This window comes from Heteronotia binoei, chromosome 1 (assembly GCF_032191835.1).
Source record: "Heteronotia binoei isolate CCM8104 ecotype False Entrance Well chromosome 1, APGP_CSIRO_Hbin_v1, whole genome shotgun sequence".
Lineage (NCBI taxonomy): Eukaryota > Metazoa > Chordata > Lepidosauria > Squamata > Gekkonidae > Heteronotia > Heteronotia binoei.
In genome coordinates, this window is record NC_083223.1 from 188479427 (window position 1) to 188505143 (window position 25717).

Below are 25717 nucleotides of genomic sequence, written 5' to 3' on the forward strand. Positions count from 1 at the left end.
CACCTATTTGAGTTTTTAAAAACTTTGTTTCAAATTTATCAGTAGACTATATTTGCAGATTGATTGGTGGTGTAGATTGCAGGATGAAACTTTATTGGGTATATGTCTGCATCAAGATTTATTCTTGATTGCAGAATAGAAAGCTGATGCTGATCATTCTTTGTCTTGTGTCATGTTCTCAGGGAAGCTCCGTTTCCATTTTACCCCAAATGAAAATTAATCCTTCATTAAACAGAATTATCCTTTCTGTGACCCTCCTGTGACCCTGCTGTGAGAGCCCTCTCCAGCCCCACCCACCTCACAGGGTGACTGTTGTGGGGGAGGAAGGTAAAGGAGATTGTGAGCCGCTCTGAGACTCTTCGGAGTGGAGGGCGGGATATAAATCCAATATCTTCATCTTCTTCTTCTTCTTCTTCTTACTTTTGTCTGAAGAGACCTTCCACAGTATCCTTCACTTTTATTCTGGTCATTACCCTTTCATTTGTCCTTCAATTCTATAACTTTTTTCTTAACACTACTCTTTCTATGTGATGCTTTTCTGATGGTCATAGTGGTGGTTTGCAGGCTGATTGGCAATTATATAATGCAGGGAGTTTTGAGCTGCAGGCTGCTCTGAATTGGCAAAGCAAGATCCCCTGTAAATTGTATTGCTTCCACAACCATAGGGAATACCACTAGAGATGTACATTTGGATAACAGCTAATCAAAAAAAGAACAGAACAAGTCTTAGTAGTTAGCCCAGAAAGGGTAAACAATTTTAATGAAATTTCCTTTGACTTTTTAACTAATTAGGCCATCCGTTCTGATAGCATTTGTTTGTTTACTTCATTTATACCCTACTTTTCCCCCAGTAGAGGACTTAACTTTACATTGTAATTACAATCCTCTCCTCCATTTTCTCCTCACAACAGCCCTGTGTGGTAGGTTAGGCTCAGAGTGTGTGACTAATCTACAGTCACCGAACAAACCTGCATGGCAGAGTGGGGATTTGAACCTGGGACGTCAAAATCCTAGTCCAACATTTTAACTGTTGCACAATACTGGCTCTCTAGACATATTGTGCTGTGATAGGATTGGCAACTCACTTGGGAAATTCTTGGAGATTTGGGGGACAAGGAACTCAGCAGGGATGTAATGCCATGAGATTGCACTCTAGAGCTGCTATTTCCTCCAGGGGAGCTGATTTCTGTAGTCTGGCAATCAGGTATAGTGCCAAGGGAACTGCAGGCTCCACCTTGTGGTTAGTAACCCTATCTATGGTTTCCTCTGGTTTTGGCTTCCATGGTCTTGCATCCATCGTCAAGTTTCTGTTACCTCACTGTGGTAAAGAGAAGATCAATGAGGGAGAGACGGGCTCAAGAAATATGAGCCTGTGCCAATCAGAACACTCAGCCCGTGTTCACATCTAACATCCAACAACTCTGTCCTTGACCTGTGTTTCAGTGCACCGTATTTCACCCACATACATTGCCAGCTCACTGACTCTGAGAAGGGAGTTGCTGAAACCAATCAAAATGACTACCAAATTGATAAATGATCTTGAACACCTGATATAATGATGTCTCTGGACAAAATGTTTAAAGAACAAAGCAAAACAATCCCAAATGGGTCCATCACTGAATAAGTGGACACAATGAAATTGCTGAGCAGTCGGGTTAGAATGGATAAAAGCCTTTGGGTACTTCTTCACCTAAAGGAATTCACTGCCACGGGAGGTGGTGGCAGCTACAAGCATAGACAGTTTCAAGAGGGGATTGGATAAACATATGGAACAGAGTCCATCAGTGGCTATTAGCCACAGGGTATAGATGAAACTCTCTGTCTGGGGCAGTGATGCTCTGTATTCTTGGTGCTTGGGAGGGACAACTGAGAGGGCTTCTGGTGTCCTGGCCCACTGATGGACTTCCTGATGGCACCTGGTTTTTTTTTGGAGGGAGGGGCACTGTGTGACACAGAATGTTGGACTGGATGGGCCATTGGCCTGATCCAACATGGTTTCTCTTATGTTCTTAAGTGTTGTGACCATCCAAGTGGTGTTTTGGCTCATCCATTCATATAGATATTTGCTCTCCTGAAGACTGGCTGAGGACCTGACTAAGCTGCGACCGTCCTTTGGTTACTTCTTTTGCTCCACTGAATCCACCCAGTCCCTTCAGTTTCCTTCACTAGCTCCTCATGATGCATGCACCCAACAGGCTGCTTCTCTTTATTACAGCAAATACCAGCATAGATTTCTGTATTGTTCTTATGGTGGTAGTAGTAGGGAATCTATGAGCCATTAAATTATGGTATGTGAAATATTTTACATTTAGAACCATACTCTTTCTGTGGTATGATCCATTTAAGGCAACAAATGGTGGAGATGAGTGGTCTAGTCACAGGTCTGTGAACTGATATGCCCCAGGCAGGCAGAAGTTGCTATGCAAGGTTCATTGTGCATGGTGTGCATCCGTGACTGGGCCATCACAGATCTTACACCATAGATGGAAACTTAATATTATGCTTGGTCTTCAAGCACAATGCTCTCAATGGAGTCAGTTCATACATGCAGCTGCAAGTCTCAAGTGTATTGTGATGCAGTGAAGGGAAATCAAATGAATATGCATGTTATGATCCAAGTATTCTGAAAAGCTGAGAGATTCTCAAGTTATGTTTAAACAAAAGAATTTTCAATCTGAAATTATCAGATTTATGAAGCAATTCTATCTCCTCCCCCCCTCCTTCACTCATGGTATGTTTCCCAAAATTTTGTTTTGTCCCCTGCAGATAAAGTTCTGCTGCTTCAAACGCTTGCCAGCAGGGTGCGTTTCATCAGTGGACAAGCTCTGCAGGATATCACAAACTGCCTGTCAGGTAACGAACAACTTCACTATACTGAGGTGCCCATGGGAAATGAAAGCACATGGTTAGGTATTTTCCTTGCAATGAACAAAGCAATTGCTCAGATAACCACAGAAGACACAGCACAGTGTCATTTACACCTATTCAAAGCAAATCAGAGGGCTGCCTTTTATCTTACTTCTAAAATATATGGGCCAAGCACAGTCTCAGGAGTCCCTCAGGCATATTTGGCCTGATTTTCTCTTTTTCACACTCCTATCTAGGTGCTTCAGTACACTTTCAGGATTACACCGCTAATAAATTTGTAACATGAGAATTATATCTGAGAGTGTACTTTTAAAACTACATTTTGGTGTTTCATGTAAGCTGCTTTGGGTCCCTAGGAGGAGAAAGGTAGGATTTTTTAAAAAGCCTATATAATGAAAATAAATAAAGGCAACATAAAACACAAGATCCCATCATTTTTGTAACCTATGGCCTAGTCTGTTCCTGAAGCTAAATTTGAGATTTTAACCCATGGAACTGACAAAAGCCACCAGAACTAAAGCTAGCTCCTCCAGGATCAAGAGTACTAGTATATTTTCTGCCAGATATTTTCATTTTTGTAATTTATCTTTGACTTTGAAACTTGTTCGAATCATTTTTTATGAGCCGCTGACCACAGAAGGAGATTTGAATTGTATTTGTCACTTTCTCATTGGATGTCATCAGAAGGTCAATGGTGTCACTGGAGTTTGAACCCAATGTACCATTTAGAGCTACAGCTTTGGAATTTGATATGGCTACTTTAGACAGCTCAATACATGAAACAAATAACCAAGCCATCTATCATGGCATAAGTCACTAAAACCCAACAGCATTCAACCCCGGTATTTTTCCTGTTGAAATGCAGTGTTGAAAGCTTGGGTTTGGCAGAATTAAGATTACATAAAATCAGCTGCTCCTCTATTCACTGAAATGTATCCAATAAATAATAAAGAAAGAAATGTAAGTTTTAACCTACTTATTTCCAAAGGCTGTAACTAAAGATACCAATCACTTTATGTAGGCATTGATTTAAAAGAATGGAAACTGAAAACTGTCACTGCTCTGAATGAATGGTGGCTTACACATGACACTTCTATCCATTTTTCGTGGGTACCACAAAACAAAAACCAAGTATTATTATTAACTTAGTGGCCTGGTTTTGAGATCAACTACTAGACATTTGTGATTTTGATTTCAAAATATAAATCCTGATTGATGATGGTTTTGTTGCACACAACTCGTGAGCCAAACCCTGCCCAATTCAGAGCCCAATTGGAGTCCTGTGGAAAAGATGGACACTGATTAATAAAAGAGAAACTGTACAGAGGGCTAACAGTTTTTTTTAGGAATACAAGAAGTCATTTTATACCTAAAATGACATCGCCCCAAATTATACAAAACAGTTATAATAGGTCTATCAGGTGCCTGACTTGATGCCCTGTCCCTATTTGATTGGATAAATCCCCCCTTGGATTACTTGAGCTGATGTGAAAATGTCTCTCTTGCATTTTTCAGAATTCGAAGGTTCTTTTAAGGTATGCATGTGTCTAGAAGTCCTTGGCTTGCAAGTTCAAGATGTAACTTTGCTTACAGATTCCAGAATGCAAATTCCTTCATCCTCTTCTTGCTTCCTACTTCCCTCTAGCAGTTCCTGCAGTAAGAACAGGAGTATTGGCTGCTAGATTTCAATAATCCAGCTAGAACTACACAAGAAAAATGAATTCTAACACAGAGATGCTATATTCCTAATCTATATGTCTCCCATATTCTGATGTGATTCCAAATGTTAAATAAGATTTCTTGATGTGCCTTTGGGTTGGCAGTGCAAGCTAAAATGTGTAAATAAGTGCCCATGTCTATCAGTTTAATGGTATATCTCCTTAGCCATTATTCTTATTTTTCTTTTTAAAATGCCTCTCATAGAAAATATATCACGACTCATAAATCAAAACAATTGGCAGAATGGGACATCCATAAACAATGCAATAGAATTTGGATTGCAGAAGCCTGAAACAAAGCATAAACATTAACATGACACATTAAACAATGCAGTAATTACATAGTAGGATTTTTATTTTTTTATTTATTTATTTCATTTATATCCCGCCCTCCCCCACCTCGGCAGGCTCAGGGCGGCTAACAACATTTTATAAAAACATACAGTAATAAATAGAGCCTTAGATTTACAATATAAAACATTAAAACATTAAGCTTAATAACATTAAAACCAGTCTAATAAATGCAGTTATACAGCGGTATAGGTCTTTAGACCACGTTGACGGATCCTTAATTACCGATCCTTTTTAGCAGTCTGAGTGTGCAAGTTTAAAAAGGGTGGTCTTGCAGGCCCTGCGGAACTGATCAAGGATCATACTTACATTTCTTTATTATTTCCTGGACAGATTTTAGTGAGTGGAGGAGTAACATACTGCTAGTTCGGCTAATATATACTATACAGGAATATAGTGTGCAGTCCCTATTCCTTTATCAAAGCATCTTTCTGAACCATTTTGTTTTTGTAAAAAAGCCCTCCAGTATAATTCAGTTTTGTTTGGCGTGTGGAATGCCAGGAGAGGTGAGAGTTTTCCTGACCTCATGAGACAAAATCCTGGCAGTGGGAACCATCAGTCTGGTAAGCTGCCATCACCCCAGCAGTCAGAAGTCAAGAGGGAAGCTTCTAATCTTCCCAGGACTAAGTCAGCCCTGCAAGGTTGGATACTTGCAGAATTGAGTTTCCACAAAGCGCATGGCCTAGGAACTGGAATTAGGATTGAAGCCACTTGAACACAAAAGACCACAAATATAATTAAAAACAGATGTAAAAAGACTACAAATATAATTGAAAATTGATGTATTAAAAGTGTGCAAGATAGGGCCATAGCCAGGATTTGGAAGGTCGGAGGGCATTTACATTTTTCGGGGGGCACTGATGCCCCCAAGTGCCCCACACGACCTTCTCTCTAGTTGCTTTCCTTCTCTGCCCTAGTCACCAGAACTGCCACCTACTTGTGAGTAGCCCCACGCCTGCCACCTACTCGCAAGTAGCCCTGCAAGTAGGTGGCAGGCGTGTGGCTACTCACGAGTAGGTAGCAGGTGCAGGGCTACTCGCGGGAAGGGGAAAGGCAAGCAGCAAAGGCCAGGAGAAGCAGCCGCAATCAAGGCTGGGAGGGAGGGGAAGAGGCCAGGAGAAACCAGCAATGGGGGCAGAAGCAGCCCCCCTGCTAGTTAAAGGGCTAGATGATCAGTTGTTTTGTGAGCCCTTTAACTAGCATGGGGGCTGGAGCTGCTTCTGCCTTCAGTCCAGCACACAATTTTAATGGCAGGGAAGAGAGGGTGGTAGCAAGGGGTAGGCAAGGAAGAGCTTCCCTCTTCTCCCTGCTGCTTTCCTCACCACCACCCTCCCACCCTTCTCCACCATTAAAATAGTGTGTAGCCCCAGCCTCCGTGCTAGTTAAAGGGCCAGCAAAACAGCTGATCATCTGGCCCTTTAACTAGCACGGAGGTGGGGGGCTGCTTCTGCCCCAGCGGCACAGGCTATGTTAATGGCGGGGAACGGAGGGTGATGGCAAGAGCAGCAGGGAAGGAAGAGAATACCCTTCTCCTCCCTCCCTGTCACTCTGGTCATCACCCTCCTTTCCTTCCCCGCCATTAAAACAGTGGGTGGAGCCTGCAGCAAAAGCAGCCCCCAGCTCCCCCCAGGAGTTAAAGGGCCCACAAAACAGCTGATTCGTGAGCCCTTTAACTCTAGCAGGAGGCTGAAACTGCTTCTGCCCCTGGCCCACCAAATTGTTTGCAGGGCCTATGGCAGCCCAGAGAACCATGGCAGAGGCCCCGGGGGCTGGTTGGGGCCTCCAGTCAGGGGGCCTTGCCCAGAAGTCGGGGGGGGGCTGTGCCCCCACAGCCCCCCTCGTAGCTATAGGCCTGGTGCAAGAATATTTCAAAAGAGAATAAGCACAGAACTAATTATGAGACTAACTACATGGTAAGGCATTGGTTCAAAACAAGAATACAAGTTACAAGATGTTACCATTCCAAAGTTGCTCAGCAAGCAAAGTCCAACTCTCTCCAGAATTTGCATGGGCAGAACGTTTGGCCCATGTCAAACAGGTTTCAAAGAATGCATCCAGAATCAAGGCACAAGAGGCTACTCATGCCTTGCCAGTTGCTAATAGCTAATTGAAAAGGCTAACAGTTAAGACTAAAGGACCCAACGTGGTTTGGGCCCGTAAACCAATCAGAACCTTGGCTCATGATAACAGTGCTAATATGAACTGTTACTAAGCATGTGACCTAAGAATGAAATGGGGGGATCCATCTGCAGTCTAGTATGACCATTTCCCACAGGTGCAAATCATGATGTCTAATTGAATGGAATGTGGCTAACTATTTACCATGGTATCCTTGGAAGAGAGTTAGAGATAGAAATTTCTCTTCCTGCACTTGGCTGTTATATAGTCACTAGGAGTAACGCCCATTGTGAAGAGAAATACAATGGGCTGTAGAAAGAGGCTCTTGAGTGTGAGAGCCAGCTACCCTTACTGTCTTCCTATCCACCCAAGTGAAGGCATTGACTCTCCCCCTCCTCAAGGAGAGCTGATCTCTGCAATCTAGAGAGCAATCGTAAATCTGAGTGATCTCCAGTGGTTCACTTGGAGGAAATGGCATTGTACCTATCTGAGGTCCTATCCCTCCTCAAGCCCCACCCCTTAAACCTTCAGGAATTTCCTAACCTGGAGTTGGCAACCCTATCTTCTTCCCTTTATCCGCCCCTCTGACTTCCAGTTTCCATTGCCTTCCCCCTCGCTGCAGCCTCTACATAGGAAAATGATAGTCTTTCTTCACGGGGCGGGGGGCAGCATACATCATTCTCCTCTCCCCCTGTGTGATCTGAACAACAACCCTGTGAGGCAAGTTAGGCTGAAAGTCTGACTGGTCTGAAATCACTCAGCTTCCACAGCAAGAACTGGATAGCAGTTGTAATTCTGAGTGATCTCCAGCCCTCACCTGGAGGTTGGCAACAGTAGTTCCCCAGGAGGAAAGGTCTCTCCCTCAGAGAGCTGAACATAAGAGAAGCCATGTTGGATCAGGCCAATGGCCCATCCAGTCCAACACTCTGTATCACACAGTGACCAAAAATTTATATACACATACATACACACACACACACACACACACTCTGTGGCTAATAGCCACTGATGGACCTCTGCTCCATATTTTTATCTAACCCCTCTTGAAGGTGGCCATGCTTGTGGCCACCACCACCTCCTGTGGCAGTGAATTCCACATGTTAATCATCCTTTGGGTGAAGAAGTACCTCCTTTTAAACTGTATCATATAAAATAACTGTAGCGATACCTTAGGAATTTCCCACCAACCTGGAGAGGTACCACTAAAGGCCTTTGGGTGAGTGGCTTCCCCAGCCTTGCTGTCTTCAAGGGGAGCTGATCTTTGCCATCTGAAATTTCCTAACCTGGGGTTGGCAACACTGCAGCCTCTAAGGAAAAGGACAGTCTTTCTTCACAGTGTGTGTGTGTGTGTGTGTGGAAACCAAAGCAGCTGACATCATTCTCATTTCTCTCCCCCCTTTGATCTGAACAACAACCCTGTGAGGCTTCCCTATCTCCTCAGGCAACCATCTTGGGGCGAGGCTGAGGGGAGGAGGGAGAAGGGGAGTAAAGGTGGGACAGCCATGCTCTCTGAGAGAGTGGCAGGCTCCCAGGCTATTGCAGTGGTATTTGGAGACTGTGTGTGCTAGGAGGCCATCTGTGTGGGGGGTTGATGGGACCTTTCATGAGGCTGCAGGAGCTCTGCAGCCCTTTTTGAGGCTGGTTGACAGAGAGCAGCTGGAGATGTTGCTGTCTCTGAAATAAGATGGCTTTTGGCAGTGTGTTCAACATTCCTGGGCCTGCAGGATGTGGGGGCAAGGGAGTCAGCCAATGGGAGGTCAGAGATGGGTGACCGACATGTGATGTGCCAATAGTGTGTTCCCACAGTAACTGCCAGAACTAAGGTTGGTTGTGTTTTACTGACAGAATCAGCTTTGCTGGCTGGCAAAAGCCACTTGGGCGGGAGAGAGGAGCAGTCACAACCAATGGCACACAAGTACTTTTGATTGATATTTTGATGGGCCAAAGGCTTGTGCCATACAGTCCCATTGAGCCCAAACAAATTAGGATGGTCAGGATTGCGACCACACCAGGAGAATTATTTATAACAGATGAGGTCAGCTGAATCTTCCCAGCAACAGTTTTTTGTAGCAGGAACTCCTTTGCATATTAAGCCACGCATCCCTGATGTAGCCAATCATCCAAGAGCTTACAGGGTTGCACCCGCAGTTGGAATAAAGAGGCTGACACATAATTTATTGGGAAACGGGCCACTTTATTAACTTTAAAACTCAACACGGCAAGGAGAACAACTATAGGACAAGCCCTGAGGTCTTCCACCGACCCCGCCAAGTCCATAAATGGACGAGCCACCCAACCCCCAGCACGAGCCATACCACTGTGGTTAGTGCCGGGCTGGCAGGCCACGAATTATCCTCCCCTTCACATGAGCCCCGATCACCAGAAGGAGGCTAATAAGAGGAGGCTTAAATACGATTCACATTATACGACATTGAGCCGTAAAGCCCATCTGCTGTTCATGCGGATTGACTGCACAAAACAGGTGCAAAGGCCTGGGTGCTCACCGGCAAGGTATAAATCCCTTGCTCCTTCTGCCAAGTGACCAAATTAACCTACCTACCTAACAGCCGCACCACTGCCCGCAGTACAAGGTAGGCGAAAAACACCTCACCAACTGCCAATCAGGTGAAGGTGAAAAAATTCCTACCTGGCCCCTAATAAGATGACCGGTTGAACCTGTACTACTGCAGGGTGGGTGGGTGGGCCGAGCGCTAGCTTGCCACTGAGCCAAACGGGTGGGGCCGAGGCTATATATAGCCTTGCAGCTCCACCCCACCCGAAGCACCCGGATGCCTGGGAATCAGCTGAAAAGCCTTGGATCCATCCGGGGCTGCAACCAACGGCCCTGCGGCGTGTAGCTGCTTTCGCAGCCCGGCATGGGTGGGGCCGGATTGCACCCCCAGTCGGAATAAAGAGGCTGACACATCATTTATTGGGAAATGGGCCATTTTATTAACTTTAAAACTCAACACGGCAAGGAGAACAACTATAGGACAAGCCCTGGAGTCTTCCACTGACCCCAACAAGTCCATAAATGGGCGAGCCACCCAATCCCCAGCATGAGCCATGCCACTGTGGCTAGCGCCGGGCCGGCAGGCCATGAATTATCCTCCCCTTCACCTGAGCCCCGATCACCAGAAGGAGGCTAATAAGAGGAGGCTTAAATACAATCCGCATTATATGACATTGAGCCGTAAAGCCCATCTGCCGTTCATTCGGATCAACTGCACAAAACAGGTGCAAAGGCCTGGGTGCTCACCGGCAAGGTATAAATCCCTTGCTCCTTCTGCCACTGCAAATGCCAAGTCTCTGCTTAGGCATTCGCGCCCCCTGGGCGGCCCAGAGCCGCCCGCAGGCCTTGCCGTAAGTCATTCAAAAAGGCCTGGTTCCCTGAATCCGACAGATGAACACCATCTGCCTGATACAAATCGACCATCTCCACCCTAATACCAGGGTGGGGAAGGAAGGTACCCAGACCCCCTTCCAAGGCCTTCTTCAGGGCCCTATTTGCTTTCTTACAGGCCTGCTTGATCCCTACTGGATCCCAAGTGGCCTGCCAAATTCTCCAGGGCAGGATAGCGGACCATATCAGACGAACTCCAGGCCACCTCTGCACGATGACCTGAAGATCCTCAACTGCCTGCAGGGACAGGGCCTTCCCCTTCATCAAACCCAAATCATTACTACCCAGCTGATTGACGAGAATGTGAGGTGGGAAACTGACCCTTCCCGAAAACAACAAAGGCAGGAGCCCAGGCCATCTTAGCCCACGCCGCCCCTGCCATTCAACAGTAGCCCACTCACTCAGCCCAAGCTGGGAGCCAATTGGTGATCTCTTGGCAAAGTGAGCGGCCCAGAATATCATACTGTGCCCGCAAATGAGGATCCGCAGCCTCCCATGCCGAGCCACAGCACCTGGAACGAAACAACAATTAACAACTGAACATCAACATAACATGAAACCATTAACTCACGCCCTCAGGGGAACAGCAACAGACGAACATAAGCGCGGTATGCCACCGAACACCAACGTCCCACCCGTTGGATAACCGGTCCGGGATAGCCCATTGCCGCTGCAGTTGATGCAGCCCCAATGCGGAAGGAATGGGTCCCGAACTTAAATCTTCCCAATCCTAACCTATCCAAGGCCCTTGGTGTTACCACTCAAAATTGATACTTTGTAAGGTGGGGCCCCCCTGAATGGCAGAAAAACGGGCCCTGAGCATTCCCCCGTACAGCCACATACTGCTGTAACGCTTGCACAGGGCATAAACCAGCCTCAGCTCAAGGACCTAGCTCCACCGTGGTGCCCTTCTGCCTCTGGTCAGTTTTGGATCACCAGATTCACAAAAGCACACCATCGCCCTTAAATGTTATGTTGCTGTGCCGTAATGCACTGTCAGACTGGTCACTACGTGATGACTTCACCAGTTCACTTACCCTTAAGGCACCAAAAAACGCGGTAAGTGACACTGCATGAAAGTGCCTCCTCGTAATTTGAATTACACACCTCTGGCCAAATACCACCCAACCCCTTAAGTTTCGATGGTGAAATGGGTTGCCTGAGGTCTGCCTGCACCCCGCATTCTCTAGACCAGCCCTTGAGCATCTTCTTAACCCTGAAATCGTCCACAGATGCGGGGTACCCTTGTGCCTTACTAATAAAGGCTAAAGCAGCCAACTGACCTCGGATAGATTTAACCGTTAGTCCTCTGCTTTTTTGTTGCATACAAAATTACATCAGGTGTGATACCGGTATGGGCCAATTATTGCCTAGCCCTGCCGAATTCCTAAATACCCTAAACTGTAATGCCGCCCTCTCATAGGCTTTCTGGGTACTCAGTGCCAAAGCTAAAAGAATTGCCCTACCGGCTTCAGACGGCCAAGCTGCCACAGGTCCTGAGACATCCGAACCTGCTGAGGATTGGTCTCCGGGGCCAACTGACGAAAGCGCACCATCTGTCAGTGAGACAGAATGTCTGCCACCCCGTTATTGACCCCTGGTACATGCTTAGCTAAAAACAGAATATTTAAATGGAGGCAGCATAACTTGAAAAACCTGACTAGATTCATAAATTGGTTTTAACTTGGAGGACAAGGAGTTGATGACATGCACCACCGCCAAGTTATCGCACCAAAAGTGCACAACATGGTCGGCCAACTGCTCCCCCCACAAACAGACTGCCACCACGATTGGAAAAAACTCTTAAAAAGTTAAATTCCTACAGATGCCGCTGACTTGCCAATCCTTAGGCCACTGTTCAGCGCACCAATGTCCCCTAAACAAAACCCCGAAACTGGAAGAACCTGCCGCGTCCGAGGATATCTGAAGATTGGCCTCAACCCTCATATCCTCTTGCCAAAAGGAAACCCCATTAAATGTCTCCAAAAAACTCTCCCAAACCTCCAGATCACTGTGCAAGCTCGCTGTTGTGCGCAATCTGTGATGAGGTAGGCACAGGGACCCCATGGCGTCACAAAGGCGCCGAAGGAATGCCCTGCCTGGGGCGACCACTCTACAGGCAAAATTAAGATGCCCTATGAGTTGCTGCAGTTCTAACAGGGACACCTTACGCTTTTGCTTCAGTGCGGCCAACCAGTTCCTAAGCCGTTGCACCTTCTCCACTGGCAGCCACGAAGCCTGCTAGCAGGTATCCAATTCGATACCTAAAAATGCAAGCCGCGAGGCGGGGTCCTCCGTCTTCTCGTGTGCCAGCAGCATGCCGAGCTCATCCGCCAGCTTCATAAACAGCTCCAAAAACCTGGCGCAGCGCCCTGTCCGGCTGCGCCTGCAAACAGGTAGTCATCTAAATAGTGAACCGTCTTGCCACACCCTGATCTGTCCTTCAGCAACCATTCCAAAAAGGAACTGAACTGCTTGAAGGCAGTGCAGGATACCGAGCATCCCATCGGTAATGCTCTATCCATATAATACTTTTCTTCAAACTTAAACCCCAACAACTCGAAATCGTCCAGGTGTACTGGCAACAGGTGAAATGTCGACTTAATGTCACATTTGGCCATTTCTGCACCCGACCCACACTTCCGCACAACCTTGACCGCCTGGTCAAAAGAAGTGTATCGAACCAAACAAAGGTGGTCGGGAATTCCATCATTCACCGACCCCCCGCTGAGGTATGACAGGTGGTGAATCAACCGATATTCCCCCGCTGCCTTCTTAGGAACCACTCCTAATGGGGAAACCTTCAAACATGGAACTGGAGGGGCATCAAAAGGACCAATAACTCGCCCTTCCTTACATTCTTTAACTCTTTTAGCCCTGACAACATGCCCAAGCCCTACAACAGAATGAAGGTTAGATGCGCTACAGGGTGCCCTAGGCCCCTGAAACGGGATCCTAAAACCCGCAGTGAACCCTTCCCACAAATAATCCCTATCTACAACCCTGGGATAGCCTTCCAGGAAGCGCTTAAGGGCTCTCAGACGGATGGGACTGGGACCCTTTACCTGGTGCCTGCGAATTACCCCCTCCCCCATGGCGCTTTTGACCCCCTTTTTGCTTGGCTTTACTGCATGCCGAAAATGCATGGGGGCCACCGCATAACGGGCACTCGTGCCTAAATTTACATGTTTTCCGCGAACATGCTCCTTGAGATGTGAACTCCCAACATAACAGCCGGGGTTGAACCGGCTGACCCGCCATAGAGCGGGCTGTTGAGGTCTAGGCTGTTTATGCACTAAGTGTCTGCTATCTGCCCTATCACCCCGATTGGGCTTAGCTGGGGCCATCAATTGCAACCAAAGCTGTTGATTAATCTGATCCCATGGCAACAATGGGTTGATCGCTGCTCTCATCCGAAAAATTTCGTCGTATTGCAACCAAGCTGCCCCTGCAAAATCAGTGTATGCCCTATAAATGATGTCGCAATACTGAAATAATGGCACAGCCCTCGCTGGCTACGCCCAAGCGATCACTCCCGTATATGTAAGGAAACCCGGCAGCCAATTGGCCCAGGTCCTGTCAACCTTCCTCCGCCTAAGCTTCTCCTTCTCCTTTTCATCCATTTCTTCCTTACTCTTCTTCTCCAATTCTCTATAAAGAAGGCTAAACACATCAACGTATTCACCCCTCAGGATCTACTCTCTTGTCACAGGGGTCAAATGGTCCCCCAAAGGCATTGCAGAATCACCAAACAGTATAGCCAAAAAGGGAACTGACCCATAAGGGTTCTGGGAGTAACCCCACGGGTTGCAAGGGATGCCGGGCCATGCCATTGATTGCACCACTGACATCTGTCTACCCAAAGGTAGAATCCCTGCTGCTGAGGTAGATGCCATCGACCCCTGTGCACCCTCTGACCCCACAGTCGCAGACGGTGGATGGCACAAGCCCACCGTGGGCCCCTGTGCCTGCACTAAAGCCGGACTCCCTGACGCCCAGGAAGGTCCAGGTTGGGCATGTGAAACCCAATGGCCCCCCTACTCTGAAACTGCAGATCCCGGCCCCGCCCCGATGGGCCCTGGCCATACACCAGAGCCCCATGGACCCCAAGGCCATGAAACCTGCTGCTGTGTTGATACGCTCTTACCTTCAGCACCAGTCGGTGTAACTGCTACCACCACAGGCTGGACTGTCTGCTGCCCAGCACCCTCCACTTCCTGTTCCACCACTTCGTCATTCGGCACCACATTTCTGTTTTTTGTCGCATCCCGACTTCGTTCATTTTTATTTTATTTATTTATTTATGATTTGTATCCCGCCCTTCCCACAAAAGTGGCTCAGGCTCCATCCCAGGGGCTACACCCTCCTGCAAAGCAGAAAGTCGTGCCAGCACTTCCCACTTAAAAGTAAGTGTACCAGAGCGCCCGGTGACACTTTGCCTACCGGGCCACACCGACACCGCCACGGACACGCCACGCTCCCTTTCAAGAGCGGTCAGCCGCTCCATTATAGCCTGCCTCATCTCCACACTGTTCAACTGTTCCTCCTCCGAGGCACCAGGCCTGGCCCGTTTCTGTGGGGCCTTGGCTGGCTGCTTGCCCTTAGAAGGGCCCTGTCCCTTCTTTGGACCCATGATCCAAACCACAAATGCACCCCAGCAACAAGCTACCTTGAACAAAAAACTGGGTGGGGTGGAGGGAGGGGGAGTAGGAGTGGGAGCAGTAAAGGAGACCACCCTCTCTTATGATGAATCCACCCAGTGCCCCAAAACAAGGGGGATGGGGGTGGCTCTTACAAAACCCTTAAAGAAAAAGGGGGGGTAAGCCAAAATATAAAGCCCCCCTTCTAAACTCCACCTTTCTCCCCCCAAAAACTCCCAACAAATCAATAAAGCCACTAGCAGGGGCCGCTTTCAGGTGCCCCTGCCCCCTCCCGTATTACTGTCGCCCCTCTGGGGGCTCAACGACTCGAAGGCAGTCGGTCCTAGCCAAAGCCTCTCAGCCTGCTCAACACTTCCTTGTCGCCCTGACGCTCTTCCCCGCGCTTGCCTGGCTCCCTGGAACCCAACCCGACAAGCTGCGCAGTCATGGACGAAGCGCACGAACATGCCTCCGCTCCGAGCGATAGCTTGCCACTGAGCTGAACAGGTGGGGCTGAGGCTACATATAGCCTTGCAGCTCCGCCCCACCCGAAGCACCCGGATGCCCGGGAATCGGCCGAAAAGCCTCAGATCCATCCGGGGCTGCAACCAACGGCCCTGCTGCGCGTAGCTGCTTTTGCGGTCCGGCCGGGGCGGGGCCGGATTCTTAGTACAGGGCCTACTGTAAGTTCCAGGAGGACTGGCTACATCAGGGGTGTGTGGCCTAATATGCAAAGGAATTCCTGCTACAAAAAAAGCCCTAGTTATTTTTCACTTGAACTTTTCAGCTCAGTTTGTGGCCTAGAATCAAAACCAAGCTTGAACCAATGTTTGAAAGAACAAGGAACTAGGCAAGAGTCTCAGTCTCTTTACAATGGTGACCACAACAGAGAATGCATGTGTATGGGCAGTTGTTGATTTTGCTCATATAGCTGAATAAGAATATTTTAAAAAATATCTTGCGACCTCGGTTTCCGGTTTCCGGCGGGACGGTGCAGTTGCGTCTCGAGTGAGCTCCTCGCGACGAACTGCGAATTCAGCCTGTTGGGGGGCCTTCGGGTCCGCACAACCTCCAGTCGAGGGAGGTAAAGTGCGCTAGAGAGCAAGGGGAATAGTGGGGAGCCGGTCAGGGCAATCTCCAAGTGTTCACCCTTAGTCTTGAGCACCGCGGCTGAAGGCGTCTATGGACGAAAAAGTTCCAGCCACCGGATTCTTGAGGTGGGCTGTGGTTGGCGGTGGTGGATTACAGAGGCGAAAAGAAGCTTTTTTTGTTGTTGTTTATTTGCTATCCTCCTAACCGCTCAGCGTTTTTTCTTTCCTGGCTCCTCCCCGGTTGGGGGAGAGAGTAAACGAGTTCGCATTGCAACGCGGCAGCAGGACGGCTAGAAAGAAAAGTTCAAGTGTTTATTTGATATTTGCCTTTTTTTTTTTTTTTTTTTTTTTTCCCTCTCCTTCTGGAGAGGCAAGTCAACAATACGAAGGGTTTTCTTTCCTTTTCCATTCTGGATTATCAATTGGAGGGGAGTAAGAGGCTCTCCACGTAGCTTTTTCTGGGAAAATACCCGGTCAAGAAAAGGTTAACTGGAAGTATTGGTGAAGGAAGAGAAGTGTGGGCGTGACTGGGTAGAGACGTGGCCGGGAGTGTCGACGCTGCTGCGGAGAGCAGGGGGAGAAGCAGATACTGGGCGGGCCGTCCAGAGAAGTTTTTCAAAGCGGCGCACAAAAGCGGAGGGCTGCTGTTTAAAGAACAGGAAGTGAGACATCACAACTGGAAAGTAGGCAAGACAAGTTTTTGTTTCAAATCAACGTGGTTGTATTTTATATGGTTTTCTGCTGTGCCATCAGACAAGAACGGACTGTGAAAACTAACTGGACTAAGATTGGATTCTTAAGCAAACCATTAATGTTTAATGCACATTAAGACTCACATCGCTGGCTTAATTTGCAGCCCTTGACTCAGGTTTCTAATATCAGTGGGCGGAGATATTCTTTGCATTGACAATTGATGAAGTGATAATTGACAGTGATTACCTTCAAGCTCTGAGATTTGGGCAGCTGGTGGGTCAGCTGTGTTTTCTTGACTTATGTCTTTGGTTTTTTTTTTCATGGTGTTATGATATTGTGAAATTGTTGCTTTGGGTTGCTTTGGGTGGTAGATGAATATAATGTCCCAACCAGTGAAAACAAAATTCTCGCCTGGGCAGCCAAAGGCTGTAGGTGCTGCCTTATCACAAGATGTGGTGAAAGATATGCAAGCCAGCTATTTAGATGCTTTAAATCAATTGAAGGCAGACTTAACCAAGCAGATGGAGGCGGTTGTCAATAGAATGGAAAGTCTGGATAATAAATTCAGCGACACAAAGAAGGATATATCTGAAGTAGTTAAAATAACTAAATTAATAGAAGGCAAACTTAGAATAATGGAAGGGAAAATGGAGGAAATAGAAGTTAAGCAAGAGAGATCTGAGGTGAAAGTGGTCCAGATGGAAATGGACCAAGCTGAGTATGTACTCAGGTTTTTAAACATTCCGGAGGAGAAGAACGAAAATCTGGTTAAAGTAATGAGTGAAGCCTTAGCAGAACCGTTGATGATGGAAAAGTCAGATGTAGAAAAGGAATTTGATTCAGTATATAGAGTTAATACCATTTATGCTAGAAAAAACGGGCTCAGCCGAGAGGTTCACTTAAGATTTACACGCAAGCTGATTAAGGAGAGAGTTTGGAAGGAAGGAAGAGACCAGCAGCTGACTATTAAAGGGGTTAAAATAAAAATAATGAAGGAAATACCCTGGTCGGTCAGAAGGAGGAGGAAAGACTACTGGCAGTTGGCCCTTGCCTTGCAAGGAAAAGGGATTATGTACAGATGGCTGATCCCTGAGGGGTTGCTGTTCACATACGGGAATAACAGATACAAGATAGATTCAATGGCTAAACTGGAGGAGTTCTTTAAAACGTATATAGGTGACTGGCAAAAAGGGAAAAATAAGACGCCAAATTCCAACGGTTTAGAGAGGCAATCAGACCAAGTAGATCCATCTAAAGAACTTCAATTATCAGATTCAGAAGAGCGCGAAGAAGGAGAGGTTTATCAATCCGAGGAAAGAAAAAGGGAGACTAGATTACAAAAAAAAAAGAGACTGCAATAGATTAGGGGAGAAGTTAAAATGGCAAATAGATTAAAAATTATTTCGGTTAATGTTAATGGTCTTAACTCCCCCCAAAAAAGGAGGAGAATTTTTTTACAGTTAAAGAAATATGATGCAGATATCACATGCTTACAGGAAACTCACATGAGGCAGAAAGACGGAAAGCTTTTACACTATAATAGACTGGGTAAAGAGTTCATCACTTCAGAGGCGGATAAAAGAAAGAGAGGAGTGGTGACATATGTCAAAGAGGGTATACAGGCTGAAATGATTTTTGAAGGTAAAGAGGCAAGAATGCAGGGAATCGAAATAATAAAGGATGGAAAAAAATTTCTTCTGATTAATGTTTATGCACCTAACCAAAATCAAAGATTATTTTATAAGGACTTGTATTCTAGGGTCTCCAAAGCTGACTACGATAATATATGTATAATCGGGGATTTAAATGCGGTTGAAAATCCTGAGTTAGATAGAAGTTCAATAAGAGATAAAAGGAAATCTAAAGTCAAAAGTGGTAATACTCTTCCTGAAATCTTTCTGAGAACAGTGGAGGAATTCACCTTAGTGGACGCTTGGCGTACTCTTAATCCTAATACTAGAGATTATACCTACTTCTCAAATAGACATGCTTCATGGTCCAGGATAGACTCGACCTGGATTTCTTTGGGATTAATGAAAGCGGTGCAAGAAGTTGAAATTCTCCCCTCCACAATCGCCGACCATTCACCCATTATGTTATCTTTAAGTACCTCTAAAAAGAAGTCAGGATGGAGAATGAATCTAAGTCTCATGAGGGATAAAAGATTTATCCGATACATTGAGGAAGAAATGAAAAATTTTTTTCACACAAATATCCAGAGTGGCGTTTCTTATACTACTATTTGGGAAACCAGCAAGGCCTATTTTAGGGGACTGGTCATCAGTTATAGTGCTAGAAAGTGGAAGGAAGACAGCAGTAATTTGGTGAAATGGTCGGAATTAATTAAAATTAAAGAATCGCAGCTGAAAACCAATCCCACATTAAAGGAGTTAAGGACAGAGATTAGGAATCTCCAACATAAAGTTCATTTAATTTTTTCAGATCAGGTAGAAAGAAAGATAGCCTACTCCAAAGCCTTTTTTTTTGAGAACGCCAATAAACCGGGTAAGTGGCTGGCATACAAAGTCAGGAAGGAAAGAGGGAAAAAAGTGATAAAATCGTTAAAGGATAAGAACGGGCAAAATACCTCGGTTTTAGAAGAAATGAAAGTAATAGTGCAGGAGTTCTATAAGAATTTATATAGAAAACAGGGAAACCATGAGTCTGAACAACAAGATTATTTGAAGAACAGGGTCCGGACTTTATTATCTAATGAACAGAAAGAAATTTTAACGGCTCCAATTACGATGTGTGAAATAGTAGAAGCTTGGACAAAAATTAAAAGTAATAAGGCGCCTGGACCTGATGGTATTCCTCCGGAATATTACATAACCTTTAAGGAGAATATAATAGATCCTTTTAAAAATCTATTAGACGAGGTTTGGTGTTCGGCCAAAATCCCAGAGTCGTGGAGGTACAGTAATGTAGCTCTTATCCCCAAGCCTGGGAAAGACCCTGATAATATTGGAAACTATCGCCCTATATCTTTATTAAATACAGATTATAAAATATTTACGTCAATTCTGGCAAGTAGATTAAAACAGGTACTGAGGGAAACTATACATACTGATCAATCTGGATTTTTACCAAAAAGACAAATGCACACAAATGTTAGGCTGTTATTTAATTTTTTGGAATACTCGGAGTTTAATAGGGATAAACAGTTAGCCTTTTTATTTCTCGACGCGGAGAAGGCCTTTGATAATTTAGAATGGAATTTTATGTTAGAACTCTTGGAAAAATCTAATTGTGGGGCAAAATTTGTTGAAAATATACGGGCTATATATGACAAACAGTTTGCTAGGATAATCGTTAATGGTGACTTAACAGAAGAAGTCCATCTTACCAAGGGTACGAGACAAGGTTGTCCCCTTTCTCCCTTACTGTTTATTTTTTCTCTTGAAGTTTTAATTGACTCAATTAGGTTGGATGACAAAGTTGAGGGGATAAAGGTTAAAGGAGAAAACTATAAAATATTAGCTTACGCAGATGATATGGTTCTTGTGTTGCAAAATCCTTTGGACTCAATAGAGACGGTTTTGAATCATTTGGAAGAATATGGGAAGGTTGCCGGCTTAAAAATAAATAAAAGTAAGTCGAAGTGGCTAACCAAAAATATGATGGCACAGGCAATTGCGGATTTGGAAAGAAAATCAGGATTTAAAAGAGAGAAAAAAATCAGATATTTAGGTATAGTTGTTTCGGAAAAATGCAGTGCCACTTATGAAAATAATTATGTTCCTTTATTAAAAGAAATAGAGTCTTTATTCAAATGTTGGGTTAATTTGAAACTTTCATTTATGGGCAGAGTGTCATTACTGAAAATGAATATTCTTCCCAAAGTTTTATTTTTGTTTCAATCGGTGAATTTTGCTATGAGGGCTCCTTTTCTTAAGAAATTAAATCAATTGGCTAGAAATTATGTTTGGCAAGGAAAGAAACCTCGAATAGGCTGGAAAATACTAGCTGACAAAAAAGAGAACGGAGGTTTAGGGCTACCTGATTTTGAGATTTATCATACTGCTTGTTCAATTTGTTGGTTGAAAGACTGGGTAATGTTAGAAAACACCCGTGTGTTAGCAATAGAAGGGGCCGATTTACAAGCCGGTTGGCACGCTAATATGTGGTATATTAAGAAACCACAAAATTACTTTAAAAATCATTTAATTCGTCAGTCTTTATTGCTAACTTGGACAAAAATAAAAAGGAAAATCTATGACAAAACGCCTAGGTGGATATCCCCAATGGAGGCATCTATTCGTCCACAACTGTGGTCTCCCGAAAAATCTCTAAGATATTCGGATTTATTAGATGAGAAGAATAAAATGAGGAGGAAGGATGACTTAGAACAAAGTGGAATTACTCTGGATTGGTGGGTAATGACCCAAATTATGGCTAAATATAATTGTGATAAAATTGTTGGGTTCACGAGAACAAATTTTGACTTTGACAAGTTAATAACAGATAAGACTGGGAAAACGATAAAGAAGGTTTATAATTATTTACTACAAATTAAATTGGAGGACGAATCGGTTAAAAACGTAATGGTGAAATGGTCATCGAATTTAAAATACAATATAACGTTGGAACAATGGGCAATGTTATGGCGGAATAATTTTAAGATCATAAAACCGGTTAATTACCGGGAGAATTTTTTCAAACTCTTTCACAGGTGGCATATTACACCGGTTTTAATAAACAAAATTAATCACGACTTCCCACCTAATTGTTGGAAATGCGGAGTGAAGATTGGAACCTACTATCATCTATGGTGGACATGTAAGGTGTCCAAAAAATACTGGAAAGGTATTCATAGAATTTTGACTGAAATTTTGAAGATTAATTTTCCGCTTAAACCGGAGTTTATGTTATTGTCCTTAGTACGTGGGATGGTTCCCAGAGAGGATGAATTCATTGTAGTTTACATTGTAACGGCGGCTAGAATGTTATTGGCTCAAAATTGGAAATCTAAAACATCCCCAAAAAGGGAAGAATTAATTTACAAAATTATGCAGTTAATGGAAACAGACATATTGGTTAACACAATACATGGAAAATTGAAGGAGGACGCAATAAAAAAATGGGAAAAGGTATATATATGGTTAGAGAAAAATTAAAAATAGGTTAGGATAAAAGATTATAATATTTTATATTCTGTATATTGGATAACGGTAGTACTGTTTAAATTAAAGTTATAATATAACATAATAATATATTGTTTAAATTAAAGTTATAACAAGTTGAATATTGGGAATTTTATGCCACAGTCATACCTTAACTTGGATAAAGGAAGGGTGTTATAGGATAATGTTTATCCTATAAATTCTGTTACAGGGGTTGAATAAGTAATTTATGATTTGAGGATATCTAAGGAGGTATGTACTTTATTATTTTGTCGTATGTGTAATGTAAATTTGTTTGTGGTATCATTGTTTTGGTTTTTTATGTATTGCAATGGATGAATAAAATTATTGAAACTCAAAAAAAAAAAAAAAAAAAAAATATCTTGCTAAGATATTTTAATAATCTACTTTTTTTTGCTCTTAAATCTATACAATTAATTTATATCCACCTTTCTCACCGGGACTCAAGGTGATAAAGTCAGCAGGATGGGATATCCAATAAACAGTGCAATAGGATTTAGATTGCAGAAATCTCAAACCAACTAGAAATCTGAAACAAAACTGAAAGCATATTTATTAGGATGATGTGTTAAGTGATAGTAAAATTTATGTTCTAGGGTCCTACTTACAGCAACAGACAGTATGAACTATGCACAATAGAATAGTCTACAGTCCCTAACATTTTCATCATGTGACATATAAAATATACCAGAAAGTAAATCACAGTCATATTGTTAGTACAATGATAATGCTGTTTATTAAAAATAGGTTAGCGAGATATTTCTACATATTATTATGGTTACTCAGTAATAATATACATCAAGACTGATTATTAATATTACACTCTAATGATACTGAGGATCTGTACAGTGTCCAGAAGTTTCAAAGCTCTTCACATGCAGTATCTGAATCCTTACAGCAAAGCTGGTCTTGAATTGTTACCCTCATATTACAGTGCAACAACAAAATAACTCAAATCTCCAGACCCCCAGGAGTAATATCAACCGTACCATGCCAGTATATATAATTAGTATATAACAAAAGAGGTAAATCTTAGTAAACACTAGAAAACATGTACTTTTGCTTGCTTTATTGGGAAGTTAATTCAACAGCTTGCAGGCTTCTGTAGACAAGGCACAGTTGAATAACATTCCTGCTTTTTATGTCCATCCCCACCTTCTGGAAGTCGGAATGGGAAAGCTTTCAGTGCAGCTCTTTCTATAACCAAGTAGCACTTTATCACATTTATTTCCTTGTGCAGTGTGGTAAACAAATAGAAAATTGCCTTTATTTTATGTTGCAACCTGAGCTTGTTTATCTCTAGGGAATAACTGTAATGTAATTAACAAATGAAAGCATTTTTATCTATCTGTTTATTCATTTAGTTTAAAAATGCATAACCCACCTTTCAGAAAATCTACCAAAGCTGCTATACAATTTATAACAAATTTAAAACAAAGAAAATTAAAGCCGCTATACAATTTATAACAAAGAAAATTAAAAGCTCCAAGAACCATAAAACAAGGAAAATATTAAGACATAAGATCAACAGATTAAACAATTGATAAAGCATCAGTGTTGTACAAATCTGGAAATCTGAATGTCCCTGGTCAATAAAAGACAGACAGCCGAAGTTCAGGTGAAGGAGGAAGAAAAAAAGAGCAGAGTTAAGCCAAAGCCTGTAATACCAAGCTGCTCTTCCTTCTTTCAAAATGGTTGCACTCTTACATATCCTTGATGATACATTGGCATACATTAGCATATTCACATAATAATTAGCTGCAACCTCCAGCATAATTTCATCGCATGAATCAGCCACACACACTGATACACTACTGATACTGATACAGGCTGCTAACAGGTCATTGGCTAAAAAACTGTGGAGCTGCAAAAAATTCCACTTGTCCAGATAAATCCAGTTTGGGCTATAAGAGCTCCCTACTTCTATTGTTGCTTAGAAGAACAGTAGAAATGCAGTAAGGCATAGCGCTTGTTTCTGTTATAGATAAGACTGGAATGTCGGTAACTCTTGTTTTTTCTTCTCAGTCAGGCCTAGATGTGTATTAATACTTAAGGACGTTATTTAAGCATGCTTGTGGCCTTCCCAGCTAAAGTTGTGTCCCAAATCAGTAAATAAAAGCCAGTTGCAAGATATGCTAACATTAAACAAACTACTGTATTCAGCTTTTAAAAACTCAGGTGGTCAGATAAAAACAAAAAACAACAGGGATTTAACAGGCTCAGTATTCCCCTAGTCCAACCCTTGCCTAGAAAGGATAATCTTCTCTTTGCTGCAGAATAGTAAAGAGTCCAGTAGCACCTTTAAGACTAACTTGGGTTGCCAAGTCCAATTCAAGAAATATCTGGGAATTTTGGGGGCAGAGCCAGGAGACTTTGGGGGTGGAGCCAGGAACAATGGTGTGACAAGCATAACTGAACTCCAAGGGATTTCTAGCCATCACATTTAAAGGGATAGTACACCTTTTTAAATGCCTTTCTTCCATAGGAAATAATGAAGGATAGGGGCACCATCTTTTGGGGTTCATAGAATTGGACCCCCTGGTCCAATCGTTTTGAAACTTGGGGGGTATTTTGGGGAGAGGCACTAGATGCTATACTAAAACTTTGGTGCATCTACCTCAAAAAATAGCCCCCCAGAGCCCCCAATACTCGTGGATCAATTTCCCATTATTCCCTATCGGAATTGTTCTCCATAGGGAAGAATAGAGTGCCCAGTAGACATTTCCCTCCCCCCACGCTTTCTAAAGCGGGGGGAGGGCCTCCAAACCAGAGAATCCCCTGCCCCCTCCCTCTCTCACACACATAAATACTTACTGGGTCTTATTCCTGAAGAATGATCTGAAAACGAAAGCAAAACAAAGGGAGGGGCCATTCTCCGAGGAAACTGTCACTGACCCTTTCCCATGAAGCCCTTCCTGTTTCCTGCTTCCTGCTCAGCCTTAAAGACTGAAAACGGACCTGTTTGCAGGTTTCTAAACCTGCAGGAGCTCTAAAACTACATGGTGACTCTGGGGGCGGGGCTTCCCCCACCAGCCAGCTGTCTGGGGGAAAGTCTGTAAAAATGGGGGATCCCCCGCTGGGACCTGGGGATTGGGAAGCCTAAGACTAGCACATTTTATTGTAGCATAAGCTTTCAAGAAACACAGCTCTGTCAGATGCATGGATGATATGTAGAAACTGGCCAGAGATATATAGGTGGTAAGGGGAGGGGGGAGTGGATGCAGGAAGTGAGTGCCATGTAAATGCAAGGCAGTTGCAAAAGTCATGAATAAAGTAGAATGCACAATCCAGGCCAGGTGTGATTACTTCCTTCTACTGATGAATCTGAATGGAATACCTGAAAAGGAAAAGGCAGTTACTTCTCTGCTGAACTTCTTAAACTTAGAGGAGATTCTGAACACATGCCTTTGGAGATGGAGTTCCACAGTCTTTTTTTTTTATTGGTCTTACACATTTTTAAATTTGATGCCACTGCTAAGAGGGTCCTGTCAAAAATGATTTATTTTAAAAAATTGTTAGCTGGCGTTCTCTGTCGCAAAACTCAAGATGGCTTACAGTATCAATATAACATGATGAAAATACAATGACAACAATTATAAAACATATAAAAATTACAAATTAGAACCGCCAATAATAAAAGCTAAATCAATCAAAATGCTGTCCTAAATAAAACTGTCTTCAACTGCTTCTC

General features: G+C 43.9%; 1 protein-coding gene across 1 annotated transcript in view; it reads left to right on the top strand.

Annotated features, from left to right (window-relative positions):
• Positions 1-25717, top strand: part of TOGARAM2 (TOG array regulator of axonemal microtubules 2) — a 112806-nt gene that overhangs the window by 80709 nt on the left and 6380 nt on the right. The window contains exon 18 of the mRNA XM_060244460.1: positions 2767-2853. Coding sequence (XP_060100443.1) covers positions 2767-2853 — 87 coding nt within the window. The remainder of the gene's footprint in view (positions 1-2766; positions 2854-25717) is intronic.